Genomic DNA, 27,989 nt, shown 5'->3' on the forward strand with positions numbered 1-27,989 from the left:
TAAAGCTGGCTACCTGCAAAAGGACCTAGCTTTACCAATGCTATACTCTGGGCTCTGGAACAAAAGCACAGATTTTTCTGACTCTTTCCTGGGCTGGCTGGATTCATCTTTGCTGTACGCAGACCTGGGGATCCTGCAGCCCACTGACAGGTACACCTGTGGGTTGTGAATTCTGAGGCCGTTACTTTGTTGTGAATTTCACTTTAAAGCCATTTGGTAAAACAGGTTTGTAACTGACATGCTGGTAAGGGTTCTGGCTAAAAGAGTCTAAATGAGTCTGAGGGCTTGTCTACATCAGAAAGTTGCAGCGCTGGTGAGGGAGTTACAGCGCTGCAACTTAGGAGGTGTACACATCTGCAGGGCACCACCAGCGCTGCAACTCCCTGTTTGCAGCGCTGGCCGTACTCCCGTTTTGTCTCGGGTGTAGAGGATCCAGCGCTGGTGATCCAGCGCTGGTAATCAAGTATAGACACTTACCAGCGCTTTTCTTGACCTCCGTGGAATAAGCAGGTATCCCAGCATACCTGAGGAAGCCTCTGGTAATCAAGCTGGTCTCCTTCCCCGGTTTGCTCTCGCGTTCCCGGAACCCCGAGCAAGCAGGTCTCCTTCCCTGAGGTTTGCTGGGTGGTTCCGGGAACGCGAGAGCAAACCGCGGCGAAACTGGTCTCCTTCCCCGGTTTGCTATCGCGTTCCCCGAACAAGCAGGTCTCCTTCCCTACGGTTTGCAGGGTGGTTCGGGGAACGCGAGAGCAAACCGCGGCGAAGCTGGTCTCCTTTCCCGGTTTGCTCTCTCGTTCCCCGAACCCCCGAGCAAGCAGGTCTCCTTCCCTGCGGTTTGCAGGGTGGTTCGGGGAACGCGAGAGCAAACCGGGAAAGGAGACCAGCTTCGCCGCGGTTTGCTCTCGCGTTCCCCGAACAAGCAGGTCTCCTTCCCTGCGGTTTGCAGGGTGGTTCGGGGAACGCGAGAGCAAACCGCGGCGAAGCTGGTCTCCTTTCCCGGTTTGCTCTCTCGTTCCCCGAACCCCCGAGCAAGCAGGTCTCCTTCCCTGCGGTTTGCAGGGTGGTTCGGGGAACGCGAGAGCAAACCGGGAAAGGAGACCAGCTTCGCCGCGGTTTGCTCTCGCGTTCCCCGAACAAGCAGGTCTCCTTCCCTGCGGTTTGCAGGGTGGTTCGGGGAACGCGAGAGCAAACCGCGGCGAAGCTGGTCTCCATTCCCGGTTTGCTCTCTCGTTCCCCGAACCCCCGAGCAAGCAGGTCTCCTTCCCTGCGGTTTGCAAGGTGGTTCGGGGAACGCGAGAGCAAACCGCAGCGAAGCTGGTCTCCTTTCCCGGTTTGCTCTCTCGTTCCCCGAACCCCCGAGCAAGCAGGTCTCCTTCCCTGCGGTTTGCAGGGTGGTTCGGGGAACGCGAGAGCAAACCGGGAAAGGAGACCAGCTTCGCCGCGGTTTGCTCTCGCGTTCCCCGAACAAGCAGGTCTCCTTCCCTGCGGTTTGCAGGGTGCTTCGGGGAACGCGAGAGCAAACCGCGGCAAAGCTGGTCTCCATTCCCGGTTTGCTCTCTCATTCCCCGAACCCCCGAGCAAGCAGGTCTCCTTCCCTGCGGTTTGCAGGGTGGTTCGGGGAACGCGAGAGCAAACCGCGGCGAAGCTGGTCTCCTTTCCCGGTTTGCTCTCGTGTTCCCCGAACCCCCCTTGAAGCCGCCCAACAGCGCTGCAGTGTGGCCACATCTAACACCACTTGCAGCGCTGGTTGCTGTAAGTGTGGCCACTCTGCAGCGCTGGCCCTATACAGCTGTACTAATACAGCTGTAACAACCAGCGCTGCAAAATTTTAGATGTAGACATGGCCTAAGAGAGTTTCCCAAAAGCTGAGAGACTAAGCAAGGCTTACTGAAGTGAATGGATAAAGGTTACATTATCTTAGGGTATGGCCACACTAGAAAATTAAGTCAATTTTATAGAAATCGATTTTTACAAATCGATTTTATCTGCTTTAGATCACAGCAGGTGGCATCCCCGCAGGCCAAGGTGAAAGTAGGGGGAAAGTATGGGTATAATTTTCAAAAGTCCCTAAGTGACTTAAGAGTTTTAGTGCTATTAACAAACACAGATTTAGCAATAAGGACCCTAGGTCCTACGGACTTTCAATGAGATTTAGGGTATGTCTACATTAAAAAATTAGGTCAATTTTATAGAAGTCGATTTTTAGAAATTACTTTAATACAGTCGATTGCGTATGTCCACACTAAGACCATTAAGTTGGCAGAGTGTGTCCTCAGTACCATGCCTAGCATCGACTTACGGAGCAGTGCACTGTGGGTAACTATCCCACAGTTCCCGCAGTCTCTGCTACCTATTGGAATTTTGGGTTAAGCTCCCAATGCCCGATAGGACAAAAAACATTGTCATGGGTGGTTTGGAGTACATTTCGTCAGTTGCCTCTCCTTCTGTGAAAGCAACAGCAGACAATCATTTTGTGCCAGACACCAGGGCGATTAGAAGAGCACATTGCTTATTGTAGCCACACTAAAAATCAAATTGTTTGAATGACAGTCTTCTGTTGCTTTGGCCATCCTCTGCAGTGGAGTGGCTGGGTGCCTGGAGCCTCCCGCCTACCCCCCTCCTCACGTTCGTGGGCGTCTGAGTGAGGAGGCTATGGAACATGGGGATGAGGGTAGGCGGTTATACAGTGGATGCAATGGATGCAGCGGGGCTCTGTGCTCTTCTTGGCTTTCCTGCAGCTCCAACAGATGCTTCATCACGTCCTTTCCTTGCCTCTGCCACTGAATTCCTCCATGCATTACGCTGTGCCCTATCAATGCGGGAGGACTGCATGAACTCAGAAAACATGTCATCACAAGTGCCTTTTTTTCGCCTTCTAATCTGTAATAACCTCAGGGACAGAGATGATAGGGGGAGTGTAGATACATTCTACGCTCTACGATTCTGGGGGGATTGCATGGTCACCTGTGCTGCTGAGTTTGCCATGCTGACCAAACAGGAAATGAAATTCAAAAGTTCCCAGAGCTTTTCCTGTGTACCTGGCTAGTGCATCGGAATTCAAAGTTCTGTCCAGAGCAGTCACAATGGAGAACACTCTGGTATAGCTCCTGGAGGCCAATACCGTCGATTTGCATCCTCAATACCCCAACTTTGACCCAGCAAAGTCGATTTTAGCACTACTCCTCTCTCCGGGGAGGAGTACAGAAGTCAATTTTAAGAGCCCTTTAGGTTGACGAAACGCATTCATTTTTAAATTGACCTAACGCTGCTAAATTCGACCTAACCCCGTAGCGTAGACCAGGACTTATCTTTATAATTACTTAAGGTCACTTCTGAATTTGAACTTCATGTTTCTAAAGGTAAAGCACGCTATTAAAATGCATAGCATTACTACGTTTCCAGATGACTCTCTTCAGTTAAATATCATGTAAGAAAATAACTTGAGTATTATTAGAATCACAGAATATCAGGGTTGGAAGGGACCTCAGGAGGTCATCTAGTCCAACCCCCTGCTCAAAGCAGGACCAATCCCCAACTAAATCATCCCAGCCAGGGCTTTGTCAAGCCTGACCTTAAAACCCTCTAAAGAAAGAGATTCCACCACCTCCTTAGGTAACCCATTCCAGTGCTTCACCACCCTCCTAGTGAAAAAGTTTTTCCTAATATCCAACCTAAACCTCCCCCACTTCAACTTGAGACCATTACTGCTTGTTGTGTGATCTGCTACCACCGAAAACAGTCTAGATCCATCCTCTTTGGAACCCCCTCTCAGGTAGTTGAAAGCAGCTATCAAATCCCCCCTCATTCTTCTCTTCTGCAGACTAAACAATCCCAGTTCCCTCAGCTTCTCCTCATAAGTCATGTGCTCCAGCCCTCTAATCATTTTTGTTGCCCTCCGCTGGACTCTCTCCAATTTTTCCACATCCTTCTTGTAGTGTGGGTCCCAAAACTGGACACAGTACTCCAGATGAGGCCTCACCAATGCCGAATAGAGAGGAAAGATCATGTCCCTCAATCTGCTGGCAATTCTCCTACTTATGCAGCCCATAATGCCATTAGCCTTCTTGGCAATGTCATAAACAGATAGCTAAGGGTTAATGTCTCTTTCACCTGAAGCACCTGACCAGAGGACCAATCAGGAAACCGGATTTTTTCAACTTTGGGTGGAGGGAAGTTTGTGTCTGAGTCTTTTGTCTGTCTGCCTGTTTTCTCTGAGCTTTGGAGAAGTAGTTTCTACTTTCTAGTCTTCTGTTTCTAAGTGTAAGGACAAAGAGATCAGATAGTAAGTTCTATGGTTTCTTTTCTTTGGTATTTGCATGAATATAAGTGCTGGAGTGCTTTGATTTGTATTCTTTTTGAATAAGGCTGTTTATTCAATATTCTTTTAAGCAATTGACCCTGTATTGTATCATCTTAATACAGAGAGCCCATTTGTATGTATTTTTTTCTTTCTTTTTTATATAAAGCTTTCTTTTAAGACCTGTTGGAGTTTTTCTTTACTTCAGGGAAATTGAGTCTGTACTCACCAGGGAATTGGTGGGAGGAAGAAATCAAGGGGAGATCTGTGTGTTGGATTGCTAGCCTGATTTTGCATTCCCTCTGGGGGAATAGGAAAGTACTTTTGTTTCCAGGACTGGGAACAGAGAGGGGGGAAGGGAAAAAGGATTATTTCCCTTTGTTGTGAGACTCAAGGGATTTGGGTCTTGGGGTCCCCAGGGAAGGTTTTTCAGGGGGACCAGAGTGCCCCAAAACACTCTAATTTTTTGGGTGGTGGCAGCAAGTACCAGGTCCAAGCTGGTAACTAAGCTTGGAGGTTTTCATGCTAACCCCCATATTTTGGACGCTAAGGTCCAAATCTGGGACTAAGGTTATGATAGGCAACAAGGGCACAGTGTTGACTCTATCCAGCTTCATGTCCTCTGTAACCTCTAGGTCCTTTTCTGCAGAACTGCTGCCTAGCCGTTCGGTCCCTAGTCTGTAGCAGTGCATGGGATTCTTCCGTCCTAACTGCAGGACTCTGCACTTGTCCTTGTTGAACCTCATCATATTTCTTTTGGCACAATCCTCTAATTTGTCTAGGCCCCTCTGTAGCCTCCAGCGTATCTACTACTCCTCCCAGTTTAGTGTCATCTGTAAACTTGCTGAGGGTGCAGTCCACGCCATCCTCCAGATCATTAATGAAGATATTGAACAAAACCGGCCCCAGGACTCACCCTTGGGGCACTCCAGTTCATACCGGCTGCCAACTAGACATGGAGCCATTGATTACTACCCATTGAGCCCGATGAGCTAGCCAGCTTTCTATCCACCTTATAGTCCATTCATCCAGCCCATACTTCTTTAACTTGCTGGCAAGAATACTGTGGGAGACCGTATCAAAAGCTTTGCTAAAGTCAACGAATAACACATCCACTGCTTTCCCTCATCCACAGAGCCAGTTATCTTGTAATAGAAGGCAATTATGTTAGTCAGGCATGACTTGCTCTTGGTGAATCTATGCTGACTATTCCTGATCATTTTCCTCTCCTCTAAGTACTTCAAAATTGATTCCTTGAGGACCCGCTCCATGATTTTTCCAGGGACTGAGATGAGGCTGACTGGCCTGTAGTTCCCTGGATCCTCCTTCTTCCCTTTTTTAAAGATGGGCACTACATTAGCCTTTTTCCAATCATCCGGGACCTCCCCCAATTGCCATGAGTTTTCAAAGATAATGGCCAATGGCTCTGCAATCACATCCGCCAACTCCTTTAGCATCCTCGGATGTAGTGCATCCGGCCTCATGGACTTGTGCCCGTCCAGCTTTTCTAAATAGTCCCAAACCACTTCTTTCTCCACTGAGGGCTGGTCACCTCCTCCCCATACTGTGCTGCCCAGTGCAGTGGTCTGGAAGCTGACTTTGTTCACGAAGGCAGAAGCAAAAAAGCATTGAGTACATTAGCTTTTTCCACATTCTCTGTCACTAGGTTGCCTCTCCCATTCAGTAAGGGGTCCACACTTTCCTTGACCTTCTTGTTACTAACATACTCGTAGAAACTCTTCTTGTTACTCTTAACATCCCTTGCTAGCTGTAACTCCAAGTGTGATTTGGCCTTTCTGATTTCACTTCTGCATGCCTGAGCAATATTTTTATACTCCTCCTTGGTCATTTGTCCAATCGTCCACTTCTTGTAAGCTTCTTTTCTGTGTTTAAGATCAGCAAGGATTTCACCCTTAAGCCAAGCTGGCTGCTTGCCATATTTACTATTCTTTCTACACATCGGGATGGTTTGTTCCTGTAACCTCAATAAGGATTCTTTAAAATACAGCCAGCTCTCCTGGACTCCTTTCCCCTTCATGTTATTCTCCCAGGGGATCCTGCCCATCAGTTACCTGAGAGAATCAAAGTCTGTTTTTCCGAAGTCTAGGGTCCGAATTCTGCTGCTCTAATTTCTTCCTAGTGTCAGGATCCTGAACTCAACCATCTCATGGTCACTGCCTCCCAGGTTCCCATCCACTTTTGCTACTAATTCTTCCCTGTTTGTGAGCAGCAGGTCAAGAAGAGCTCTGCCCCTAGTTGGTTCCTCCAGCACTTGCACCAGGAAATTGTCCCCTACACTTTACAAAAACTTCCTGGAATGTCTGTGCACTGCTGTATTGCTCTCCCAGCAAATATTGGGGTGATTGAAGTCCCCTCAAGAGAACCAGGGCTTGTGATCTAGTAACTTCTGTTAGTTGCCTGAAGAAAGCCTCGTTCACCTCATTTCCTTGGTCTGGTGGTCTATAGCAGACTCCCACCACGACATCACCTTTGTTGCTCACACTTCTAAACTGAATCCACAGACTCGCAGATTCTTCTGCAGTTTCATACTGGAGCTCTGAGCAGTCATACTGTTCTCTTGCATACAATGCAACTCCCCACCTTTTCTGCCCTGCCTGCCCTTCCTGAATAGTTTATATCCATCCATGACGGTACTCCAGTCACGTGAGTTATCCCACTCAGTCTCCATTACTCCAATCACATCATAATTCCTTGACTGTGCCAGGACTTCCAGTTTTCCCTGCCTGTTTCCCAGGCTTCTTGCATTTGTCTATAGACACTTAAGATAACTCGCTGTTTGTCTTGCTTTCTCAATATGAGGCAAAAGTCCTCCCCTCTTGCACTCTCCTACTCATGCTTCCTCTTGGTATCCCACTTCCCTTAATCTTTAGACCTCTCAAAACTGAGCCCAGATTTTACAATTTGAAATTCATAACCATTGTTAGCAATCTATTTGTTAGCTATTGTTAGCAATCTATAAAGAAGTGCATAAATTAGCCATCTATATATTTATTCGTTCAAGCTAAACCTCTTCTTTTTATAATCATAGTTTTAAAATCTTGGAATAAAGACTCAGAGTAAATTAGTATGTGGAATCTTACTGTTCTTAAATGCATTTTAGATACTTCTCTAGTACCCAGTATCTATGTGTTGTAGGTGATGACTCATTGTTAGGTTAGTGTATTTGCCCAGGCAAATAAAACATTTTAAGGTTATTTCTCCAAGGAAAGCCTGGATGTTAAATGTGGTTGTTTGAAAACAAAATGAGATTCTCCCATTTCTAAATAGCCAGCATAAGATCCCATTGTAACTTACAGCCAGAGGCCTACCCTGGTGGCAGATCAGAACTAAACCACCACGATGGGAGCTCTGGGAAGTCCTTACACATGGTTTTCTCTTACATCAAGAAAATGAACTAGTGAGTGGTGCCTCATATGCTGGGTAATTCAGTGAGGGCACCTCAAATTGGGGCATCCTGCACTACCCAAGTGTCCTGAGGTTGAGGAATCTTTGCCCTTTACCAACTAATTTGGTTTCAAGATGTTAAGATAGGGTTAATACTATTTCCTGTGGTTTGGATCTATCCGTCTGATGAAGTGCGTGTTTCCCAGTGTATTTCACACATGAAACTTGTAAAGTATACGAAAAGGTTTGGTCATCTAAATCAATGTGCTCAACAAAACTGTCTATCTATAATTAGTAAAGTGAATGAGCAATAGTGCGAAAGATGAGTCCATCTAACGGTGCTCAATAATAAAGACCTATAATAAAGAGAATAATAATACCAAGTATGATACTAAGTACATAATATCTTTTGAAACAATCTGTTTTGATAGCTAATTCTGCTATTGTTTTGTTTTGTTTTTTTAGTGTTTTCTGAAAGACATGGATTCAAACATGGTATAATGGTCTACCATATAATGGATTGAAAACAGTATGTGACTGGTATCTTAATTTACATAGAAGCTGTAAATCAAACAAAAATACCATATGCAGGTCTGAACTCCATCCAATAAGTTGTGTTATCACCTTAAGAGATTTGGGTTGCTTAAGAAAGACTTATAAACTAAACAGACACATTGGAGCATAAGCTTTCGTGGGTGAATACCCACTTCGCCAGACGCATGTAGTGAAAATGTCCACTACATGCATCTGATGAGGTGGGTATTCACCCACAAAAGTTTATGCTCCAATACGTCTGTTAGTCTATAAGGTGCCACAGGACTGTCACTTTTTACAGATCCAGACTAACATGGCTACCCCCTGATACTTTAAGAAAGACTGTTCAAGTTATTGATCAGTCTCTCATTTGTTTCTTCCAGTAAAGGTTTTGGAGTAAGGTATAGTAATTCAACCGCAGGACCTTTTAGCAGATATCTGGAGTCTGATTTATTTCTAATCTAGTTTCCATCCATTTTATTTAAACTTTTGGGGGGCAAAATGCTCCTTTGAAGATTTACAGTGATAGATAAACCTGAGATAGTAGAAATGAGCTCAGAATAAATCATCTTCAATTCCTGGATGAGTTCATGGGAATTGGTATCCTCCTTTAAGTAGTTTAAAATCATCGCTCTCCATGTGGACTCTGTGTTACACTGTTCTTTTGAAACTATTACATTAAATCACCATCCCTCAGGGCTCTATATTCTAGACTTTTTAATATTTATATGTTCCCATTTTACAGTACTATTTGCAGGCCTGTGTTTGTTTATCATATTTATGCAGATCTCTACCCTTCTCTCTGTTCCTGAAGTTTCTAATGAGCTGGTACAGCAATCTATTTCTAGCCTCTTTGCAATCTTACCTTGGATGTTTCTTAGCTTTTTGGATCTAAATAAAAAAAAGGTTTTAATTAGCCCAAATCAACATCTGAAATCTTTTACTGTACTCTCAGATTAAATTAGGTTCCACTGATTAATTCTCAAGAATAAAAACCCAACATGCTATCTCTGGTTCTTAAATGTCATCTATGAAGCATGTTAATACTGTCATCCAAAATTCCTATCAGTCTATATGTAGCCAGAGATCCTGTGCTAGATTTCCAGCTGCCTAAGTCATCAAGGGCTGGAAGCATTGTGCACACAGAACAGTCAACCCCTCTGGGGGAAGAAGGGCTTCGCTTCACTTGAGCATTTCCCTTGGATGACCCAGGAGTGTTGTTCACTGACACTAGAGGAGCAGTGTCAAGCAATGCTTAGCAAGTAGAAGGCAAGTGAAAGACGCAATTAGGGGATTCTGTAGGGTATCCCAGCAAAAAAAATCTGGCATTTTCTGGGGAATATTTTTAGTCTATGGCCCATACTTACTCAAACGGCTCTGAAGACTCTCATGTGTGCTTTGGTCTTCTTCAGACTGTAGGCTGCAATTCATTGTTGACTAGTATTTGTTTGGGTTCTGTAATGTGTCTTCCATTTCTGTAGAGTCAGGAAGCTAAATTCCTAATAATGACTAATGTCTTACTTTATCTCTCCAGCTCTAGATGCTCTCTACAAGTTTCTGGCTTATCAATATACTGACTTCAAATTTTTAATATTTGATTGTTTACAAGACTGTATGTTTTTCACCAAGATAACTCTTGTCTGTGTCTCCAGCTGAGCTTCCTGCTCTGTCTTGATAATACTTTAATTGTGGGCTGCATCATTTTGTGTATGACCCACTGGTGTATTTTGTACTTCACCTGTGGTATTTTTTGTGAATTAGATCTGCAGAATGTTTGGCTGCCTGTCAGAATAAGATCTAGGCTTACTTTTTGGCTGTTCTTTCAACTAATTTATAAACATTTTTATTAAGTTTTTGGTTAGCTGCTCTCTGTGATTCTTGCACTAAGAACACCATATAAAATGAAATGAGTATTTGATTATCTGGTTGGTTTTCTGAATGTTTGATTGACAGGCTGAACAACCAACAGACTGACCTGTTTTATTATTGTAGTGATTCTCTTTGAAGCATTAATTGTGTCTTGTGTCCAGTTGTATTTAAGCAGGAGTTATAGCCATTATCTAAAATCTTCATTCTATTAGTAAAAGAATTAACGACTGCATTATGTTTTTCTATGCACAAGAAGGAAAGATTTCCTTGTGCTTGTAAAAAGCTAATAAGAATATGATGGCTTGTGTTGTCTGTTATGAGAGTAAATTTAGAGAGGTATGGATGCTGTTTGGAGACTTTGTAAGTAAACAATATTAGGGTTTTTCACCCTTAGATAAAGGTGTGTTACTCTCAGTAACATTAATAGGAGGGACATGTTTACAAGGGATGTTCAAAAAGTTCAATTTACCCCTAAAGTTTCACTGCATTCAGACAATGTTATAGAAATGATCATTTCAGTTAGAAAACTCTAAGATCATAGAATCATAGAATATTAGGGTTGGAAGAGACCTCTGGAGGTCATCTAGTCCAATTTCCTGCTCAAAGCAGGACCGACACCAACTAAATTATCCCAGGCAGGGCTTTGTCAAGCCGGGCCTTAAAAACCTCTAAGGATGGCGATTCCATCACCTCCCTAGGTAGCCCATTCCAGTGCTTCACCGCCCTCCTAGTGAAATAGTGTTTCCCAATATCCAACCTAGATCGCCACCACTGCAACTCGAGACCATTGCTTATTGTTCTGTCATCTGCCACCATTGAGAACAGCCTAGCTCCATCCTCTTTGGAACATCCCTTCAGATAGTTGAAGGCTGCTAACAAATCCCCCCTCACTCTTCTCTTCTGCAGACTAAATAACCCCAGTTCCCTCAGCCTCTCCTCGTAACTCATGTGCCCCAGCCCACTAATTATTTTTGTTGCCGTCCGCTGTACTCTCTCCAATTTGTCCACATCCCGTCTGTAGCAGGGGGACCAAAACTGGACACAATACTCCAGGTGTGGCTCACCAGTGCCGAACAGAGGGGAATAATCACTTCCCTCAACTGCTGGCAATGTTCCTACTAATGCAGCCATTGGCTTTCTTGTTACAATGAGTTAGTGTTGCAGGTAAAGCTTAATATCTGAGACAGATAACAGGCTGCCGAGTGCACACTCCTTTTGGTACATTTTGTTAAAAGTACAGGAATTATGACCGGGTGATGTTTCTTTCTCATATTGGAATATGTTACTATTACAGTACTGGTGTTAAATGATATAATTTTAAAATGTTAATATGTTAAGTAAAGGATCACTGGGACACCTGCAGATAACATCTCTAGCTACCCAATACAAAAGGCTTGGAAATACCTCAGATTACATGGAATATTTCAATGAGAGAATTTAAGACTCCTAACATGCATCCTTGATACGGTGTGTTATACAGGGGTCCCCATTAAAATCAGCATTTGCCAGTTGGCAGCCAGGCGTATCTGAGATACCACCGTTTTTCCTTACACTTATAGCTTGTCTTCGCTGCAATGTTAGCTCAAGGTATAACTCAAGCTTTGCCCCTAATCCAGCTCCTGCCCACTCATAAAATCTCTAGCTCAAGTTAAATGATGTTTAAACCTGAGCTAGCTGGCCCATCAGGAGGTGTGGAGTGAAGTCTAAGCACTGTTGCCACTCAAGATAGCAATGCAATGGGGAGCCAGCTACAGGCTACAAATTTGATTTAGCACAACTCATCAGATGCTAATCACTCTGCTAATCCAGTCCCTGGGTGCTGCTATCAAATTACTTTGTGTGGCTGAGGGTTGTTTTACAGTATGGCCACTGACACTCAAGCTATGTTAGCTAGCATATAGTAACTCAAATACAGTAATTCAAGTTAACTGTTGCAGTGAAGAAAAACAGCTATGATATCAAGGGCAAATTATGGCTTTTTAATGACAGGCACCATAATTTATTATATGTACTCTGTATATCAAATGAAATGGCTGAAAATAAATTGCAAATTATAATGCATCGTTACTTTATAAATTAAGCATTGGCCATAAATTTCATATAAACCTAGATAGTTTTATTTGATTTTCAAAGATATAAAAGCACATCTAGGGCCAGATTTTCAGTGAAAAGTCTGCATTTGCAAAATACAAGTTCAGTTTTCTGAACGCTTGAGTGTTTGCTAAAGCAAACAGGAAACATGGCAAAGAAAGTGGACATGCTCAACTTTAGGACTGATTCAAAGCATTAAGAACCAGTGTGTGTGACACCTGCCATCCTGTCTGACAAAAAAGACCTCCAGAGCTGAAAGCATAAATTTCTACAGACTGAACTAAAGTGCAAGGCTCTACAGCTGGGACTGTCACAGATTCACATTCTCTGTTTATCAAACATATAACATAACACGCACTGACCAGTGGGTTACATGTATATGCACAACTTAGAATTAGATAAATCTACAGGCATGGGCTCACACACACACACACACACACACACAATAACCTGATTTTCAGAAATCACAGGCAACTTTGTGAGTAGCAGGACCCATATGAGTCAACAGTAATTGAATGGTGCTCAGCACCTACTAGGACAAGGCCTGAAATCAACTCTGGATGTGTACAAGAGAATATTATTATTCAAACTTGGATCATTTCACAGTGGAGTTCACTGTCATTATCCAGGTTATCGTAAGCAGTATTAGTGAATGTTTTTGGAAGCTGTCATTTTCTGCTGACAGAACATAAAAACATGAAAACATAAGAATGGCCATACTGGCTCAGACCAATCGTCCATCTAGCTCAGTATCCTGTATGCCAATGCCAACAGTAGCCAATGCCAGAGGCTTCAGAGGGAATGAACAGAACAGGGTAATTATAGAGTGATTCATCCTGTTGTCCAGTCCCAGAGCATGGAATTGCATCTCTGATTATCCTATCCTCCGGGAATGTATCTAATTCCTTTTTAAACCCAATTATGCTTTTGGCCTTCACAGCATCCCCCAGCAATGAGTTCCACAGGTTGACTGGGCATTGTGTGAAGTATTTCCTTATGTTTGTTTTAAACATGCTCCCTATTAATTTTACTGGGTGGCCACTGGTTCTTGTGTTATGTGTATAACACTTCCTTATTCACTTCTTCAAACCAGTCATGATTTTATAGATCTCTATCGTATCCCCCTTAGTCATCCCTCCTCTAAGCTGAACAGTCCCAGCATTTTTAATCTCTCCTCATTTTTGTTGCCATTTTTTGTACTTTTCCCAATTATAATATATCTTTTTAAAGCTGGGGCATCCAGAACTGCACGCAGTACTCAAGGTGTGGGCATACTATGGATTTATATAGCGGCACTATGATATTTTGTCTTGTTATCTCTCTTTTTCCTAATGGTTCCTAACACTCTGTTAGCTTTTTTGACTGCTTCTGCACATTGAACAGATGTTTTCAGAGAACTATTTGCAATGACTCCAAAGTCTCCACCTTGCATCATAACAGTTACTTCAGACTCCATCATTTTGTATGTATAGTTGGGACTATGTTTTCCAATGTGCATTACTTTGCATTTATCAACATTAAATTTCATCTGCCATTTTGTTGCCCAGTTCTGTGAAACCCCTTTATAACTCTTTGCAGTCAGTTTGGACTTAACTATCTTGAGTAATTTTGTATCAGCTGTAAATTTTGCCATCTCACTGTTTATCTCTTTTTCCAGATCATTTATGAATATGTTGAATAGCACTGGTCTCAGTACAGATCTGCTATTTACCTCTCTCCATTGTGAAAACTCAACATATATTCTTATCCTTGTCTCCTATCTTTTAATCAGATACAAGAGGACCTTCCCCTTATCCCATGACTCCTTACTTTGCTAAGAGCCATTGGTGAGGGATGTCATCAAAGGTTTTCTGGAAGTCCAAGTACACTACATCCACCGGATCACCCTTGTCCGCATGCTTGTTGACACTCTTAAAGAATTCTAATACTGTACATTGTGAGCCATGATTTCCCTTTACAAAAGCTGTGTTGAATCTTCACTCATTATAGTGTGTTCATCTGTCTATCTGATATTCTGTTCTGTACTGAAGTTTCAACCCATTTGCCTGGTACTGAAGTTAGGCTCACCAGCCTGTAATTGGCAGGATCACTTCTGGGACTGTTTAGCTATCTGACTGTCAAAACCACATTCAGTAGTTCTGCAATTTCATACTTGAGTTCCTTCAGAACTCTTGATGAATACTGTCGGGTCCTGGTGACTTATTATTGTTTGATTTATCAATTTGTTCCAAAACCTCTTCTACACCTCATTTAACAATATACATCAGGATGCAAAACATTGCACGTACGCCCTCCAACCCATCTTACACTTGCCCACAAGGTACCCCTATGTAGGTACTTTTACCGGTCACACAGTAAACAAATGAAAACTAGGAATGTGTGCAGATTCTAATATTTGTACTGTATTTGTGTTTCTATTTGCTGCAGTATTTTTAGTACCTCAGGGGCCACATTTAGAAAGGATCTGTTCTATTGTCCCCATCAATAGCTTCCTAAGACTATAAAAAACCCACAATAACATAAACACAAGTTAAAATACAGAGATAATGGGGTTTCTCTGGGTTCTCTGAACAACCTTATTCAAAACTAATATTTATGCTTTCTTGACTGCACAAGACTTTTACACTTTTATTCATCATTATTACTAAAAGTTTTTCACTTATTAGCTAATAGCAGATGAACCTGCCACAGCTTCATCAATAGGTAAAACCAAATTGAGAAAAGGGACATTCTTCCATCCTGGCAAAGAGACGGCAGTTCAGCAGTCAAAGGTGTATTGTGTCTTCAGAGAGAGAGGACCAAGAACCAATTTTATTTAAATGATGCCTTCAAAACAAATTAAGAGCAAAATATTTGGTATATTTTACAAGGTGGGTATGATTCTTTGTGTTTCTGGTCAATAACCTCAGTGTCTTTTGCAATGAAATGAAAATTGACAACTATGTAGTGCAAATATTCTCCATGTGGAAAAACTGTATACTTAAATAGCCTGTGTTTGATGATTCAAGGGTATACTGCAAGGCCCATCTGTTTTTTTAATGTTTAGGAAGGATGGAGTTTTATGATGGTGGTCTTGTTTCTATAATGGGGGGGTTAATTTTTTTATGCATCGGATGAACCAATTAGGTGATTAATTATTAAAGGAAAAAAGTCAGCTTAATTTATTTATTTTATTATGTATGAAATATATATTTTAAAATGTATTATATCTCCTAGAGCTTTTCGGATAAGTTATCTTTGTATATACTGAAAGAAATAATAAATAATAGGCCCATAACTACCGAAATGTGGGTATGCTCTGGCTTCAAAAATTGAAAAAGCATGTGTTCTCTACTGCACCCCTCCTCTGCTCTGACTTCACTTTTATGGGGCATGGAAGATTTGGTTTTTTTCCATCATAAATACAAATGACATAAACACATGCACAGACTGAACATTCATAAAGTCTCCTGAGACAATTAGAAAAAGATAAGGAGAGCAAGCAAGCGAGCGAGACAGTGAGAAAGAGAAAGCAAGAACAAGTGCATGTTCTGATTGTTCCAAGAAACCAGCACCAAATTACAGAAAAGGAAAAATATACCTCATACAAGTAACACTTATGTCATAAGTGTCTGATCTGGACCCAAGCCTGCATTTTAAGTGTGCTAGTAAGTGCAGAACTGGGCTCTCTTTCAGAGCTCTAACAGTATTTTCTGGTAAGCAAAGTTCAATATTTTGCCAAGTTTGTATCTTGTAATCTTACAGATTGTTGGTTTGCCAATTTAATTATTTTGTAATTGTGATATCATCTTAAGAAATGTCTGTCTAGCTAGGCACCCCCGTTTATCACGTTGGATTAAATGCCAGGGCTACATGTGCTGATGTGGTACTGTATTTCATTTTTAGCTACAATATGCTTCATCTTGATTTGCAGCAAATGACCCCAGGCTACATACACTGGGATAATACCATACCCTTTACTGCCTTATTTCACAGAAGAATTTTGATATTAGCAAATAATCTCACGTGGCCACATTCAGCTACAAAGCAATCTAAACTGTGGGCTACTCTGAGCAACAGACCCACAGACTCACTCCTAGGTTGCAGTTCCAGCAACAAAAAAAGTTCAGATTTGTTTAGCAACTTCCCCCCATTTTAACATCATTTTGTTCAGAATTTTTTTAATCTTTTTTTTGCTTCATCAGTCCTTTAAAATCTAAAATTTTTATCTTCATTTACTAAGATCTTGATTTTGTAAACACTTACTACTGAGCAGAGTGATTACTATGAAAAGTCCCATTGACTTTAAGCAGGAAGTTTGGTCTTGTGGTTAATGCATTAGACTAGAACTCTGGCACAGACTTCCTGTATGACCTTGCACAAGTCACTTAGGGTCAGATTTTTAGAGGTACTGAGGGGCCTAAATACGCAGATAACTGCTTAATTCCCCTTGACTGCAATGGGAGTTAGGCTCTTCTGCAAATCCCATTAGGTATATATTTGCATATTTAGATGTCTAAATACCTTTAAAAATCCGTGCCTTAATCGCTCTGTGCCTTAGTTTCCCATCTGTAAAATGGGAATGAAAATATCTCCTGTCTCCTTCTGATTGTCCATTTATACCGTAAGAACTTTGCAGTAGGGTCTGCTTCTCACTATGCCCGTGTAGTGCTGGATACAATGGGACCCTAACCTTAGCTGTGGTCACTAAGTGCTACTTGTAATGCCAAAAAATAAGTACTGTGCTTAGTAATACAAAAGTGTTTTCAGGATTGGTTCCTATGCAGTAGTGATGGCCTTTGATATATATTTTTGTTGTTTCTATGGAGACATACTTGGGATGGAACCTTTCTTGAAGCATGATAGTCAAGGCTTGGTATGTCTGAAAAAATGGTTTGTAGGCCCCAAGGCAAATGAAGACAGTTGAGAGCTTGCTTGGGTCTAATTTTCTATAATACTATGAAGATGCAAAAAGAGAGAGCTTTTAAACAAAATCAGAAAAGACCTACTTAAAAACTATAGGCTTCCAAAAGAATGCTAGTCCAAGGGACAGAAATATAAGATTAAATTTATCCAAATAGAATAAGCTTAAGAAAACCAGCAGTGCAGAAATCTGCTTCTGGAAGGGCTTTTTAGCCTGAGGAATCCAGTGAGATGCTGTGACTGGAAGAAGAGTGCAGCTGTGCTCCTTTGCAGCAGAACTATCTTGCCAAGATTTCTTGTTCACAGTGTTGTTAAACATAGCTAGTTTCTCATCTGCATATTGAAGCTTGTTTTAAGAGTAAGCAAAGTTCAGAGATTTCTATTTCCCACCAAGCTACTTACCCAGTACAACACATCAGTCCATCCTTCCATGGTTATGCACTGGAACACAGTTAACATCGCAAAGGCAAAATTGTCAAAGTTGGTTATGCCTCCATTTGGTCCGACCCAGCCGCCCCTACATTCAGTGCCATTTATGGCACACTGACGTCCATTCCCTGAGAATGCACAAGGTGCTGGATCATCTTCAACTAATATATCTGAAATTGACCAAAAACATTTCAGAATTCTGCATTCTCAACATATTTGTGAAATAACTTGCTTGTGAGGAGAAACTCCAACACTGATGGACTACAGACAGCATTACTTGGAGAGATTATTCATTCAAGGCTTGATCCTGAAAGGTGCTGGGAGTCTAAGGGTAATGCAGGGCACTCATCTCTTAGGATCAAGTATACAGAGCTCTTCTTCTGATCTGGAAAAAGTAATCGGAGTGTCACAGTAAAACAGAAGGTAGGACAGATTGTTAATCACAAGGAGTTAACACTCTGTCCCACCCTGTATTTAGCTGTGACACCCTGATAACTTTTTCCAGACCTGAAAAAGAGGTCTGTGCAGGTAGAAAACTTGTCTCTTTCATCAGCAGAAGTTGGCCCATTAAAAGGTATTATCTTACCCACTTTATCTCTCTCATGTCTTGGAGCCAGCATGGCTACAACAGTGCAAATGAAATGAAGCACGTTGCCAGCTGTAGGTAACACAATGAATTTTTCAGTCACTGAAGTTTACCTAACATATGCTTTCTTCTTGTTATTCTTTCTTCCTTTTTCCATCCCATATTAACAATTTCCTTCCTCTCAGCAGGTAAGCAGTCCCGGACTAGATCCTGCATTTAGTCTATTCCATTCCAGACCTCACTGGTGGAAATGTACCCTGCTTACAAAACTTCATTTCTCTAGTGATGATCTTTCACTCCTCCGAAGATGTCCCATACCAAATATTTTCACTGTATCATTTAAACCTACATCTGAATGTAGGAAGATTGGATTCCTCTATTACTAATCTCAGGGCTTGCTCCTATAATCATGCCGCCCAAAGTGCTGAAGCAGAGAGACAGCCAGCTTTCTGCCTCAGGAGGGAATGTCTGCTCCGTGATATGACTAGCTCTTCACTAGTCTGGGATTCGAAATCCAATTACTGTGTTCCCACTGTAGGCTGTCGCTACATTATTGGGCTGACCTTTTGGCTACATTTTTTTTAAAAACAAGATCAGTTCATAGCAAGTATCAGGGCTCTATTGTTTAGTTAGCATTTTAAAATTTAACATGCTTTTCCTACAATCATGCAACCTTATGGAAACGAAGATTTACAGTAGTTTTAACATCTAGGGCCTTATCATGCTCCCACTGAAGTCCTATTGACTTGAAAGGGAGTAGGATTGGTCCCTTATGTAAATTAATGGCTTAATTACTTACCTGAATCAACAAGAAAACATGATTTGTGCATTTTTCCAATAAAAAGTTCCAATCCTATAATAGCATAGATTATGATTACAAACAATACCAAAAGGGCAATATGGAGCAGGGGAACCATGGCTTTTATAATGGAGTTCAGGACAACTTGTAAACCTAAAAAAAAAGAAAGCACACACACAGTGAGTTAGACTTTCTACAGCATTAACTTTTCCTGACTATGAAATCTTTTGCAATGACACAATTAGAAACACATAGAAATGCCATCAATTTTAAAAGTGTGGTGAATCTATGGTTTCCACTGAACAAAACACACCAAAAACTTCCTGCACCAGCTCACAGCCAGAATTTTCAAGCTGCTCAGTTTCAAAAGTGAATGTCCAAGCACAGGCTGCTTTAAAAATTTTTAAAGCTTTGTATTCTGTTGCAAAATTCTAAGTGAACATCGTCTGTGTTCAGCTAGGCTAATGTAATAGAAAGCAATGCCTGAAAGGCAGCAACAAGAATCCATACTCATCAGATAGTATGAATTCCATGTGGTGCTGGGATTTTACATCGCCTGAAGAATCTTGAAAAATCCTGTGCTCAGGCTGTCATCTTGCAATGAGCTCAGGGTAGGCAGGTGCAGGAGGGTCCATCTGAACAGAGCTCATTGCAGGATTAGGCATTTAGTCTGGAAGGTTTACAGTGTTGTTAGAGAGCACTGCACCTGTATGGTAAAGATCTTTAAAACTGATAAACCAAAAACAACTTTAAAATATAAACATACTTGGACACATTCATTTACCTTTCACATCATTTTTATAGTTTTTCCCTAAATGTCTATTGGTTAAATTCTGCACTGATAGCACTTCAAGCCTCAAGTGACTGGGGGCTGGCCCAGTATCAGTGAAGCAGAATATGGCTCGCTTGTATTTAAACAAAGGCTTTACACATCACAGCATACCCTTCCCCTCTACCTCCATTCTGCTTGATTCCCCACTGAAGTTATTTTCCTAAATCTGTGTCATCACTATCATTTCCATGGCAACACATTATGATGTAATAAACACAGCATTATTAATTTGTTGCTGGATCAAACGTGGGAAGCTGGGTTGAGAAACAGAGAGGCCTCTTTCAACTCAAAACACCAATAATTAGTAATGCATGAAAGGGAAATAGAAATGATAATTAGAAAATTCAAGCATCTTTTTAAAATAATTGCTCTATTTTTCAAGTCTCCTACTTTTGGAAATTGCTCTTTTATTCCCTGTGGTGTAAGCATCAGTAAATCCCATTAAGATCAACAGGAGCTATCTGCGTGCAGGCAGGGCAGAAAACGTTGTTTGCTTTGGCATACCTGCATATGGACAATTTTAGGAGTAGCTACACAGTATGTTTCCCAGGATCCGGGTATCAAAAATCTCAACTTTATTTTCTGATGCATTTGCTTTTGATGTTTAATTTACTTCATATAAAACTTCTAAAAGTTAAATGTATTCTTCTGTCTGGCTAGTGAACTGTGTAAGACGATCATACACTGAATGAGTTCACAATCCCTTATTCTATTTCAAACAGGATATCGTACATCTTGAAACACATTTTATCTACATAACCAGATAATGAAAGTCAACGTTACCCTGTCACTTTTATTCTACTCTCTAGAGCAAGAAGGTTAAATAATCTGAAAAGATAACACAATGGAATGGTTATTTTATTCACTTCAACAGAATTAAATAGAAAATAGCTTACTGGGCACTCCTGATACAAGCCGGAGAGGTCGCAACACACGAAAGGCTCTTAGGGCTTTGACATCAAAGCCACCTGGTTTGCCACCTGAGTGGCTACCTCCTTCTGTTTCTTTGGTTAATTGTTCCAAAATTACACTAAACAATCTACCAAATTAAAAAAAAAGAAAGGTCATTATCACCGTCCATTTACCAAGTAATCAAAAGTGTTAGGAAATTGCTTGAACTGAGAATAGTTCTGAAAATCTGTTCAGCTGTTGAAATGACATATACTTATATGTTAAATCATGATACGAGGGTTATGAAGTGCAAGAGCTTCTAATCGCCCAAGAGAGGGATGATCACACAGTGTTAATTTAGTGGATATTCTGCTAGTATATAGTCTCTGCCAGTTTTACACAGATGAAACTACTTTATCATGGCTTTTTGTTCAAACATTTCAGATTGTGAGGTTTGCAAAATCAGTCTCTGTTAGAACGTTAAATAGATAATGACAAGAAACTCCCAGTTTTAAACCGTGTGGATTATATGAATTCCCTATGACACTACAGTTCAACATTCTAAACAGTCAGCAAAAGAAAAAAAACACAAAAATATTCTCCTTACAGTCAGACATTTCATAAAGTGTTTAACTGTCAGAAGCCATTTACTAAAATAGTGTCAGAATGGAAGTTCAGTAACCATAAAGGTTAAAACTGAAGCAGATGGTTAAGGTCAGCGGTGGTCTCACGTTTTGTTTCATTTTTGCATGCTATATTTCAATTTGCGTTGTGAAAGCTTCCATGTTTTGCTAGATTTCAGGTCTGAGCCATGCAAGCCATAGTGAGCATCATCCAGTTTTCCACACAGAACTATCATGCAATGCCTGATCAGAACTCAGCCAAGCTCAGCAAAAATTTCAATAAACTTGGCCTATATTTTAGGTTTATAAAATACACCTGAGAGCAGGAAAATGTTCTCTGGTTTTGAGTTTTGTCAGGAAAACTTCCCCAGTCTGTCCCATCATCTGTGGAGCTCCTAGATCCTGGGGTCATGATCTGATCCACTGAATTTACACAAATTAGAGACCCCCATACTTTAAGAGATGGCAGAATGCAGACATTTAACAGTTTATGCCCTGATTCAGCAGGGTAATTAAATATGGGCCTAACTGTAAGCATGTGAGTAATCGCATTGATATTTATGTTCTTAAAGTTAGGCACATGCTTAAGCATGTTGCCGAAATCAGGGCCTGAGTGGGGGGAATGCTGTCAGGTACTCGGTTCATAAGTAATTCCTCAAATTAGAGGTCCACAGGTATAGTAAAATGCTGTGCAAGCTTCGTCCCTTGGGACTCGATTCTGGACTCTTTTCTCAGGTAAAGCGCCCATTGAGAACAATGGAAATTTGGCCTGAAAAGAGAATGCAGGGCCAGGCACTAAACAAGTGTGTGGATTATTCTCTAAGCAATCCATAAACTGATTGATTTCAATGAGAGTTTTGACTGAGTCGGGACAGAGAAAAATGTGCAGGGCTGGCTTTCAGTTCTGCCAGCATATATCACTCCTGTCAAATCCATCAAGCTATAAAGCCATCAAGCCCTTGATTTTCTTTAAAACATAACATTTACTATCCAATACTGTGTACTAAGGCCGTTTAATATTCTTTTAATTAAATGTCCAAATTATTTATGTTAGAAAACTGCCTTTTGTATATGCACCATAATTTCTTGTCTTATAGATGTGCATTTTGGAATGGTTGTCATGATTTTGCCTTTGGAGCCACTACATTTTCTTCTGACAATGCATAGCAAGAGCATTTAATTTAATGTATCTAGTGCTGGACACCAGTGGCAGCTCCTTTGAAGCTATTAAAATGTAAATATGAAATTCCATAACAAATCCATTCAAAAGGAATGATATCTAGAGATGATTCCATCTTTACAAAGGGTCAAATACAAAAATCAATTTTTCAGTAGGCTTCTCTTTTAAAGGTGCAAGTTAACCAAATAACTGGCCCTGTACTAGCTTATCATGTTCTGTAACTGATTATTTTAAAAGTAGAGTGCTTGGATAAGAGTGCTGCATTTCCTGTGAGCCACTGACCTGTTTTCTGAGCGTTTCTTTTACTCTGTATGCTGGGTTGGATCTTTGACTACGTGGCTTGAACCTGGTACACCAAGCCTTCCTATTCTGAACTGGTGAAAGGGCAGGGACTTGGGTCATAGAATGAGGCTTTGAGTATCTGATGGGACACAATCCAATTCTTCTTATATACCGCGGATTCAGGGTTAGCATTTGATGTAATTAAACTTAGCCAGTTGTAGTTACTCTTTTATAAGTAAGTGGTAATTTTCTTGTTATCACATGATATTTTGGAGACAGAAGGCCAAATATAGAGGTGACATACCAGATGGTATGACACAGACCTCCCCTTACACTAATTTATCCTCCTTTACACTCACTTACACACACGTCACTCACAGAGATGTACGAGAATTTCTTGTAAGACACACCCATGCCCCCCAGTAACAAGGTTAGATGAGGTGTGCTAGTTTAGGGATTTGCTCAACTGCCCAGGGCTACAGTAATCACATAGCCACCAGATAAGGGACACAAAGGGGTACACTACTCCAAAGATTGCTTGGTCTGAGAGAGGAGCTCCCTTGTGTGAAGTCCGCAGCACCTGCCCATGAAGCACCCCACCACAGAAAGGCCTCACCAAGCACCATGTGCCCTGGGTCCAAACTGTTGAGGATCACTTGACCTGATGCACATCCTGATTACATGATGATTATCTATTATTTATATTACTGTAGAACCTAGGAGCCTGAGTCATGACCTCCTGCACATCGCAGGCCACAGAACCTTGCCCACCCATAACTTCTGGCTGAGTTACTGATATCCTCAAATCTTCATTTAAAGACTTCAAGGTATAGAGAATCCACCACTCACTCTAGTTCAAACCAGCAAGTGATCTGTGCTCCACACTGCAGAGGAAGGCAAAACAAAAAACAAAAAAAACCCCATAGGGTCTCTGCCAATCTGACTTGGGAGAAAATTCCTTCCCAACCCCAGATATGGTATTCAGTTAGACTTTGAATATGTGGGTGAGACCCACCAGCCAGAGACTTGGGAAAGAATTCTCTGTAGTAACTTCAGAGCCATCCCCATCTAGTATCCTATCTCCGGCAATTGGAGATAGTTGGTAAAAGCAGACTTTGATGGACCATATGCCATTGTTGGCAATCTCATCATGCCATTCCCTCCATAATCTTATCAAGCTCAGTCATATAACAAGTTAGGTTTTTTGCTCCCTACTATTCCCTTTGCAAAGCTGTTCCAGAGCTTCACTCCTCTGATGGTTAGAAATCTTCATCTAATGTCAAGCCTAAACTTATCCATGTGTTCTTGTGCCAACATCGGCCCTTAACTTAAATAACTCCTCTCCCTCCCTGGTGTTTATCCCTCTGATGTATTTATAGACAGCAATCATATTTCCTCTCAGCCTTTGTTTTGTTAGGCTAAGCTCTTTAAGGCTCTTTAGCAAGGTAGCTTCTTCATTCCTCTGATCATCCTAGTGGCCCTTCCTGTATCTGTTCCAGTTTGAATTCATCTTTCTTAAACATGGGAGAGCAGAATCTCACACACAGCATTCCAGATGAGGTCTCACCAGTGCCTTGTTTAATGGTAATAACACTTTCCTATCTTTACTGGAAATACTTCACCTGATGTACCATACAATTGCATTAGCCTTTTTCATGCCTGCACCACATTGGCTGCACCACAGTTATCCTCTGATCAACCAGTACTGCAGTCTTTCTCATCCTCTGTCACTTCTAACTGATACATCCCCAACTTATAGAAAAAAATCTTTTTATTAGTCCATAAAATTCATGACCGAGCACTTTGCTCTATTAAATTTCATCACATTTCTATTGCTTCAGTTTTCAAGGTCCTCCAGATCTTCTTGTACGATATTCCAGTCCTCCTCCATATGGGCAATACTTCCCAATTTTGCCTCACCTGCACATTTTGTTAGCACACTCCCACTTCTCCCACTTTTTGTGCCATGGTCATTAATGAATATGTTAAATAATATCAGTTTCAAGATCAATCCTTGAGGATCTCGTAGTGACCTAGTAACCTTCTTCCAGCCTGACAGTTCACTTTTCAGCATGATCTGTTGTAGTCTCCCTTTTAACTAGTTATTTACCCACCTTTCAGTCGTCATATAAATCCCCATTTTTTCCAATTTAACTAATAATTTCCTACGTGGAACTTCATCAAATGCCTTACTGAAATCTAGGTAGATTAGATCTACAGCATTTCCTTGTCTAGAAAATCAGTTATCTTCTCAAAGAAAGAGATCAGGTTGGTCTGGCATAATCTACCTTTTGTAAAACTATGTTGTACAGGGATTCTCAAACTGGGGTTAGGGACCCCTCAGGGGGTCATGAGGTTATTACATGAGAGGATCGTGAGCTGTCAGCATCAACGCCAGGCCTTGTTTTGCCTCCAGCATTTATAAGGTGTTAAATGTATTTTGAAGTGTTTTTAATTTACAAGGGGAGTCGCACTGAGAGGCTTGCTGTGTGAAAGGGGTCACCAGTACAAAAGCTTGAGAACCATTGAAGTGTTGTATTTTATCCCAATTATCCCTTAACTACTCTCCCTTTCAAAATTTGTTCTAAGACCTTGAGTACAATTGAAGTCAAACTATTGGGCCTGTAGTTTTTTGGATCACTTTTTTCCTTTTCTTAAATATAAGCAGGGGCGGCTCCAGGCCCCAGCACACCAAGCGCGTGCTTGGGGCGGCATGCCGTGGGGGGTGCTCTGCTGGTCGCCGGGAGGGCAGCAGGCAGCTCCAGTGGACCTCCCGCAGGCGTGCCTGTGGAGGGTCCGCTGGTCCCACGCCTGCGAGAGGTCCACCAAATCCGCGGAACCAGTGGACCCTCCGCAGGCACGCCTGTGGGAGGTCCACTGGAACCGTCTGCCGCCCTCCCGGTGACCGGCAGAGCGCTCTCCGTGGCATGCCACCATGCTTGGGGCGGCAAAATGTCTAGAGCTGCCCCTGAATATAAGTATTATAATTTGCAATTCTCCAGTCACAGGATACAACCCTCGAGTTTACAGATTCATTAAAAATCCTTGCTATTGGCCTTGCAATTTCATGTGCAAATTCCTTTAATATTCTTAGATGAGGATTATCTGGGCCCCCGGATTTGGTCTCATTAAGCTGTTTGAGTTGGCTTCCAGCTCAGATGTGGTAATTTCTATTTCCATATTCTTGTTCCCATTAGCCACCCTCCTACTGTCTGCAAGCTCCTCATTACTCTTATTAAAAACTGAGGCAAAGTATTTGATAAGATGTTTACCCACACCTACATTAACTTTAATCTCTACTCATCCTTAGTGTTCAGCAGTTCCCCTTCTTTCTTTGTTTTTATTTATATGGCTAAAGAAACTTTTACTGTTGCTCCATTTACTCTCACTTTAACCATGGCCCAGAATGTGCCAGGAGACTGGTACTATGACAATAATTTCAATAATTTTCATTATTTAAAAATATTTGAATATTGGGTATTTACATGTACACAAAACAACAGCAGATTTCGTAATTACAATTATTTCCTCAAAATCTTGGCCTTTCCCATTAAAACACATCATTTCCCTTCATTACCTCAATGATGTGAGTTAGAAACTCTCTCTCTCCCCCTGAAATTCCTGGCTCATTTCAGTTAAAGGCAAACTCTGAGTATCATTTAAACTATTTTTAAAAATGCATTATGAGACATTGCATGCCAAGGCTTTCTTTGCAAGTCAGCAGCAATATTTCAAGTGATGTTAAATGGCAGAGCATTTCACTATGATCTTTTTTTTTTTTTAAACAGGATCTTCACTATTGAAAAAATTCCTTATTTCAGTCTGATCAGAAAATATTTGCATATTTTGGGGAAAACAGAATATATGCTATAAAATTAACTCTTTGATGCCTCAACATAGGATCTCCTAATGCAGCATGTAACACAAAGAGAATCAATGCTAACTGATAATATAAAACCTGCTGACACAACAAGGAACAGATGCTGCATAGCCCTTACACAGTTACACAATGACAATGAGGAGGGTGTAAGGAATTTCCACACACTTGTGGGCTAGGCAGAAGGGCAGTTCCTGCACAATGGGGTGTGCAGGAAATGCTCCCTCACTACTCCCCTTGGGGTTCATGGCACCCCACAGGGGACAGGAAGGGCTGAATGTAAACAGAGTCATATTTCCATCCTATCCTCTGCATCATGCTGTCCAGCTGTGTGGTGGGGAAGGGGCCAATGTGCTGCATCCCATGAAAGGGGATAGAAGTGTCCAGTCTCCCTCTCATGCCAGGGAGGTGTAGCAGGTACTCTGTCTCTTTGAAGCAGGCAGAGCTTTTCCGGTGATGCATGTGGGGCAGTGCACTTCTACAAGCACCCTCAACACTGGGCTGTGCTTAAAAGGTACAGCTGAGCCCTGAAGGATTATGGACCCAACCTCGCAAACCTCTACTCATATGAACAGTCCCAGTGGGTGCAATGGGACAACTCATATGTACAAGAATTTGCAGGATAGGGCTCTAATACTGGACCTTGTTATGCCATCCACTTTTAGTCCGAACTCCTTGAATGCATTGTGGTCTTCTGCTTTAAGGCTGATTGTACAATATAGCCCAAGTTCCTTCATTCTGAACTGGAAACATTTTAGGGCTTTATCCTGCATCTTCACTCATGTGAGCTGATCAATAAATTATGTATGAGCAAAAGTTAGTAGGCTTCATCCCTTAGTCCCATCAGAATAAGGCATACCGCTACCTTGTCATAAAGACAATACCATGTTTTCAGAACAATATTTTTAAAGCCTTGTTTAAAGTGAAGTATGAATGACTTACCCTACTACTACTATTACAAAATCCAGTAAATTCCATCCATTTCTAACGTATGCATTGGGGTGTAATAATAATCCATATGCTATAATCTTCAAAAATGTTTCAATTGTAAAAATAATCAGGAAGGCATATTCCACTTTTTCCTGAAAAAGAGGAGGAGAAACAAGTATTAGAATAAAAGATGAAGGAATGTAAAAGGTTCTTTCTTTAATGAAAGCTTAATATGGATCATTGAATAATTACATCATACCGATCAGCATTAGGAAGACACACTGCCTCAAGATGGTCTCTCTCTTTGAATCTAAACAGCCCTTTCATGCCATTTGACATAATATTTAGACCAGTCAATACCACTGGCTATAATTAGACGGGAATTTCCTTGTTTTGACATTGCTTTGGAGTCAAAGGTCCAAATTTATGTCCCAATTCTGCAAACTCTTATGCACATCCTTA

The 27,989-nt window shown here is 41.4% G+C and overlaps 1 protein-coding gene and 1 long non-coding RNA gene across 13 annotated transcripts in view; one reads left to right on the top strand and one right to left on the bottom strand.

Moving 5' to 3' along the window:
- Nucleotides 1-27,989, bottom strand: part of CACNA1D (calcium voltage-gated channel subunit alpha1 D) — a 313,335-nt gene that overhangs the window by 178,747 nt on the left and 106,599 nt on the right. For 8 of the 9 annotated variants that reach the window (XM_050960583.1, XM_050960577.1, XM_050960575.1 and 5 more), the window contains exons 4-7: nucleotides 27,540-27,679; nucleotides 20,641-20,783; nucleotides 18,913-19,065; nucleotides 17,501-17,697 (exon numbers count right to left, since the gene is read on the bottom strand). In XM_050960583.1, the coding sequence (XP_050816540.1) occupies nucleotides 17,501-17,697; nucleotides 18,913-19,065; nucleotides 20,641-20,783; nucleotides 27,540-27,679 (633 nt within the window). Of the gene's footprint in view, nucleotides 1-17,500; nucleotides 17,698-18,912; nucleotides 19,066-20,640; nucleotides 20,784-27,539; nucleotides 27,680-27,989 lie in introns of those variants that run through there. The other variant, XM_050960582.1, reaches the window with a different exon arrangement.
- LOC127054428 (uncharacterized) lies at nucleotides 285-1,849 on the top strand. 4 transcript variants are annotated; one of them, XR_007775247.1, is made up of 4 exons: nucleotides 607-705; nucleotides 924-1,060; nucleotides 1,279-1,367; nucleotides 1,586-1,849. It is a non-coding gene; the product is annotated as an uncharacterized LOC127054428 (long non-coding RNA). The 4 variants fall into 4 exon arrangements; XR_007775245.1 differs by lacking the exons at nucleotides 607-705; nucleotides 1,586-1,849 and adding an exon at nucleotides 285-600 and having other exon boundaries at nucleotides 1,279-1,420; XR_007775246.1 differs by lacking the exon at nucleotides 1,586-1,849 and having other exon boundaries at nucleotides 607-818; nucleotides 1,279-1,420.

Source organism: Gopherus flavomarginatus, chromosome 6, assembly GCF_025201925.1.
Source record: "Gopherus flavomarginatus isolate rGopFla2 chromosome 6, rGopFla2.mat.asm, whole genome shotgun sequence".
In the NCBI taxonomy this organism is placed as follows: domain Eukaryota; kingdom Metazoa; phylum Chordata; order Testudines; family Testudinidae; genus Gopherus; species Gopherus flavomarginatus.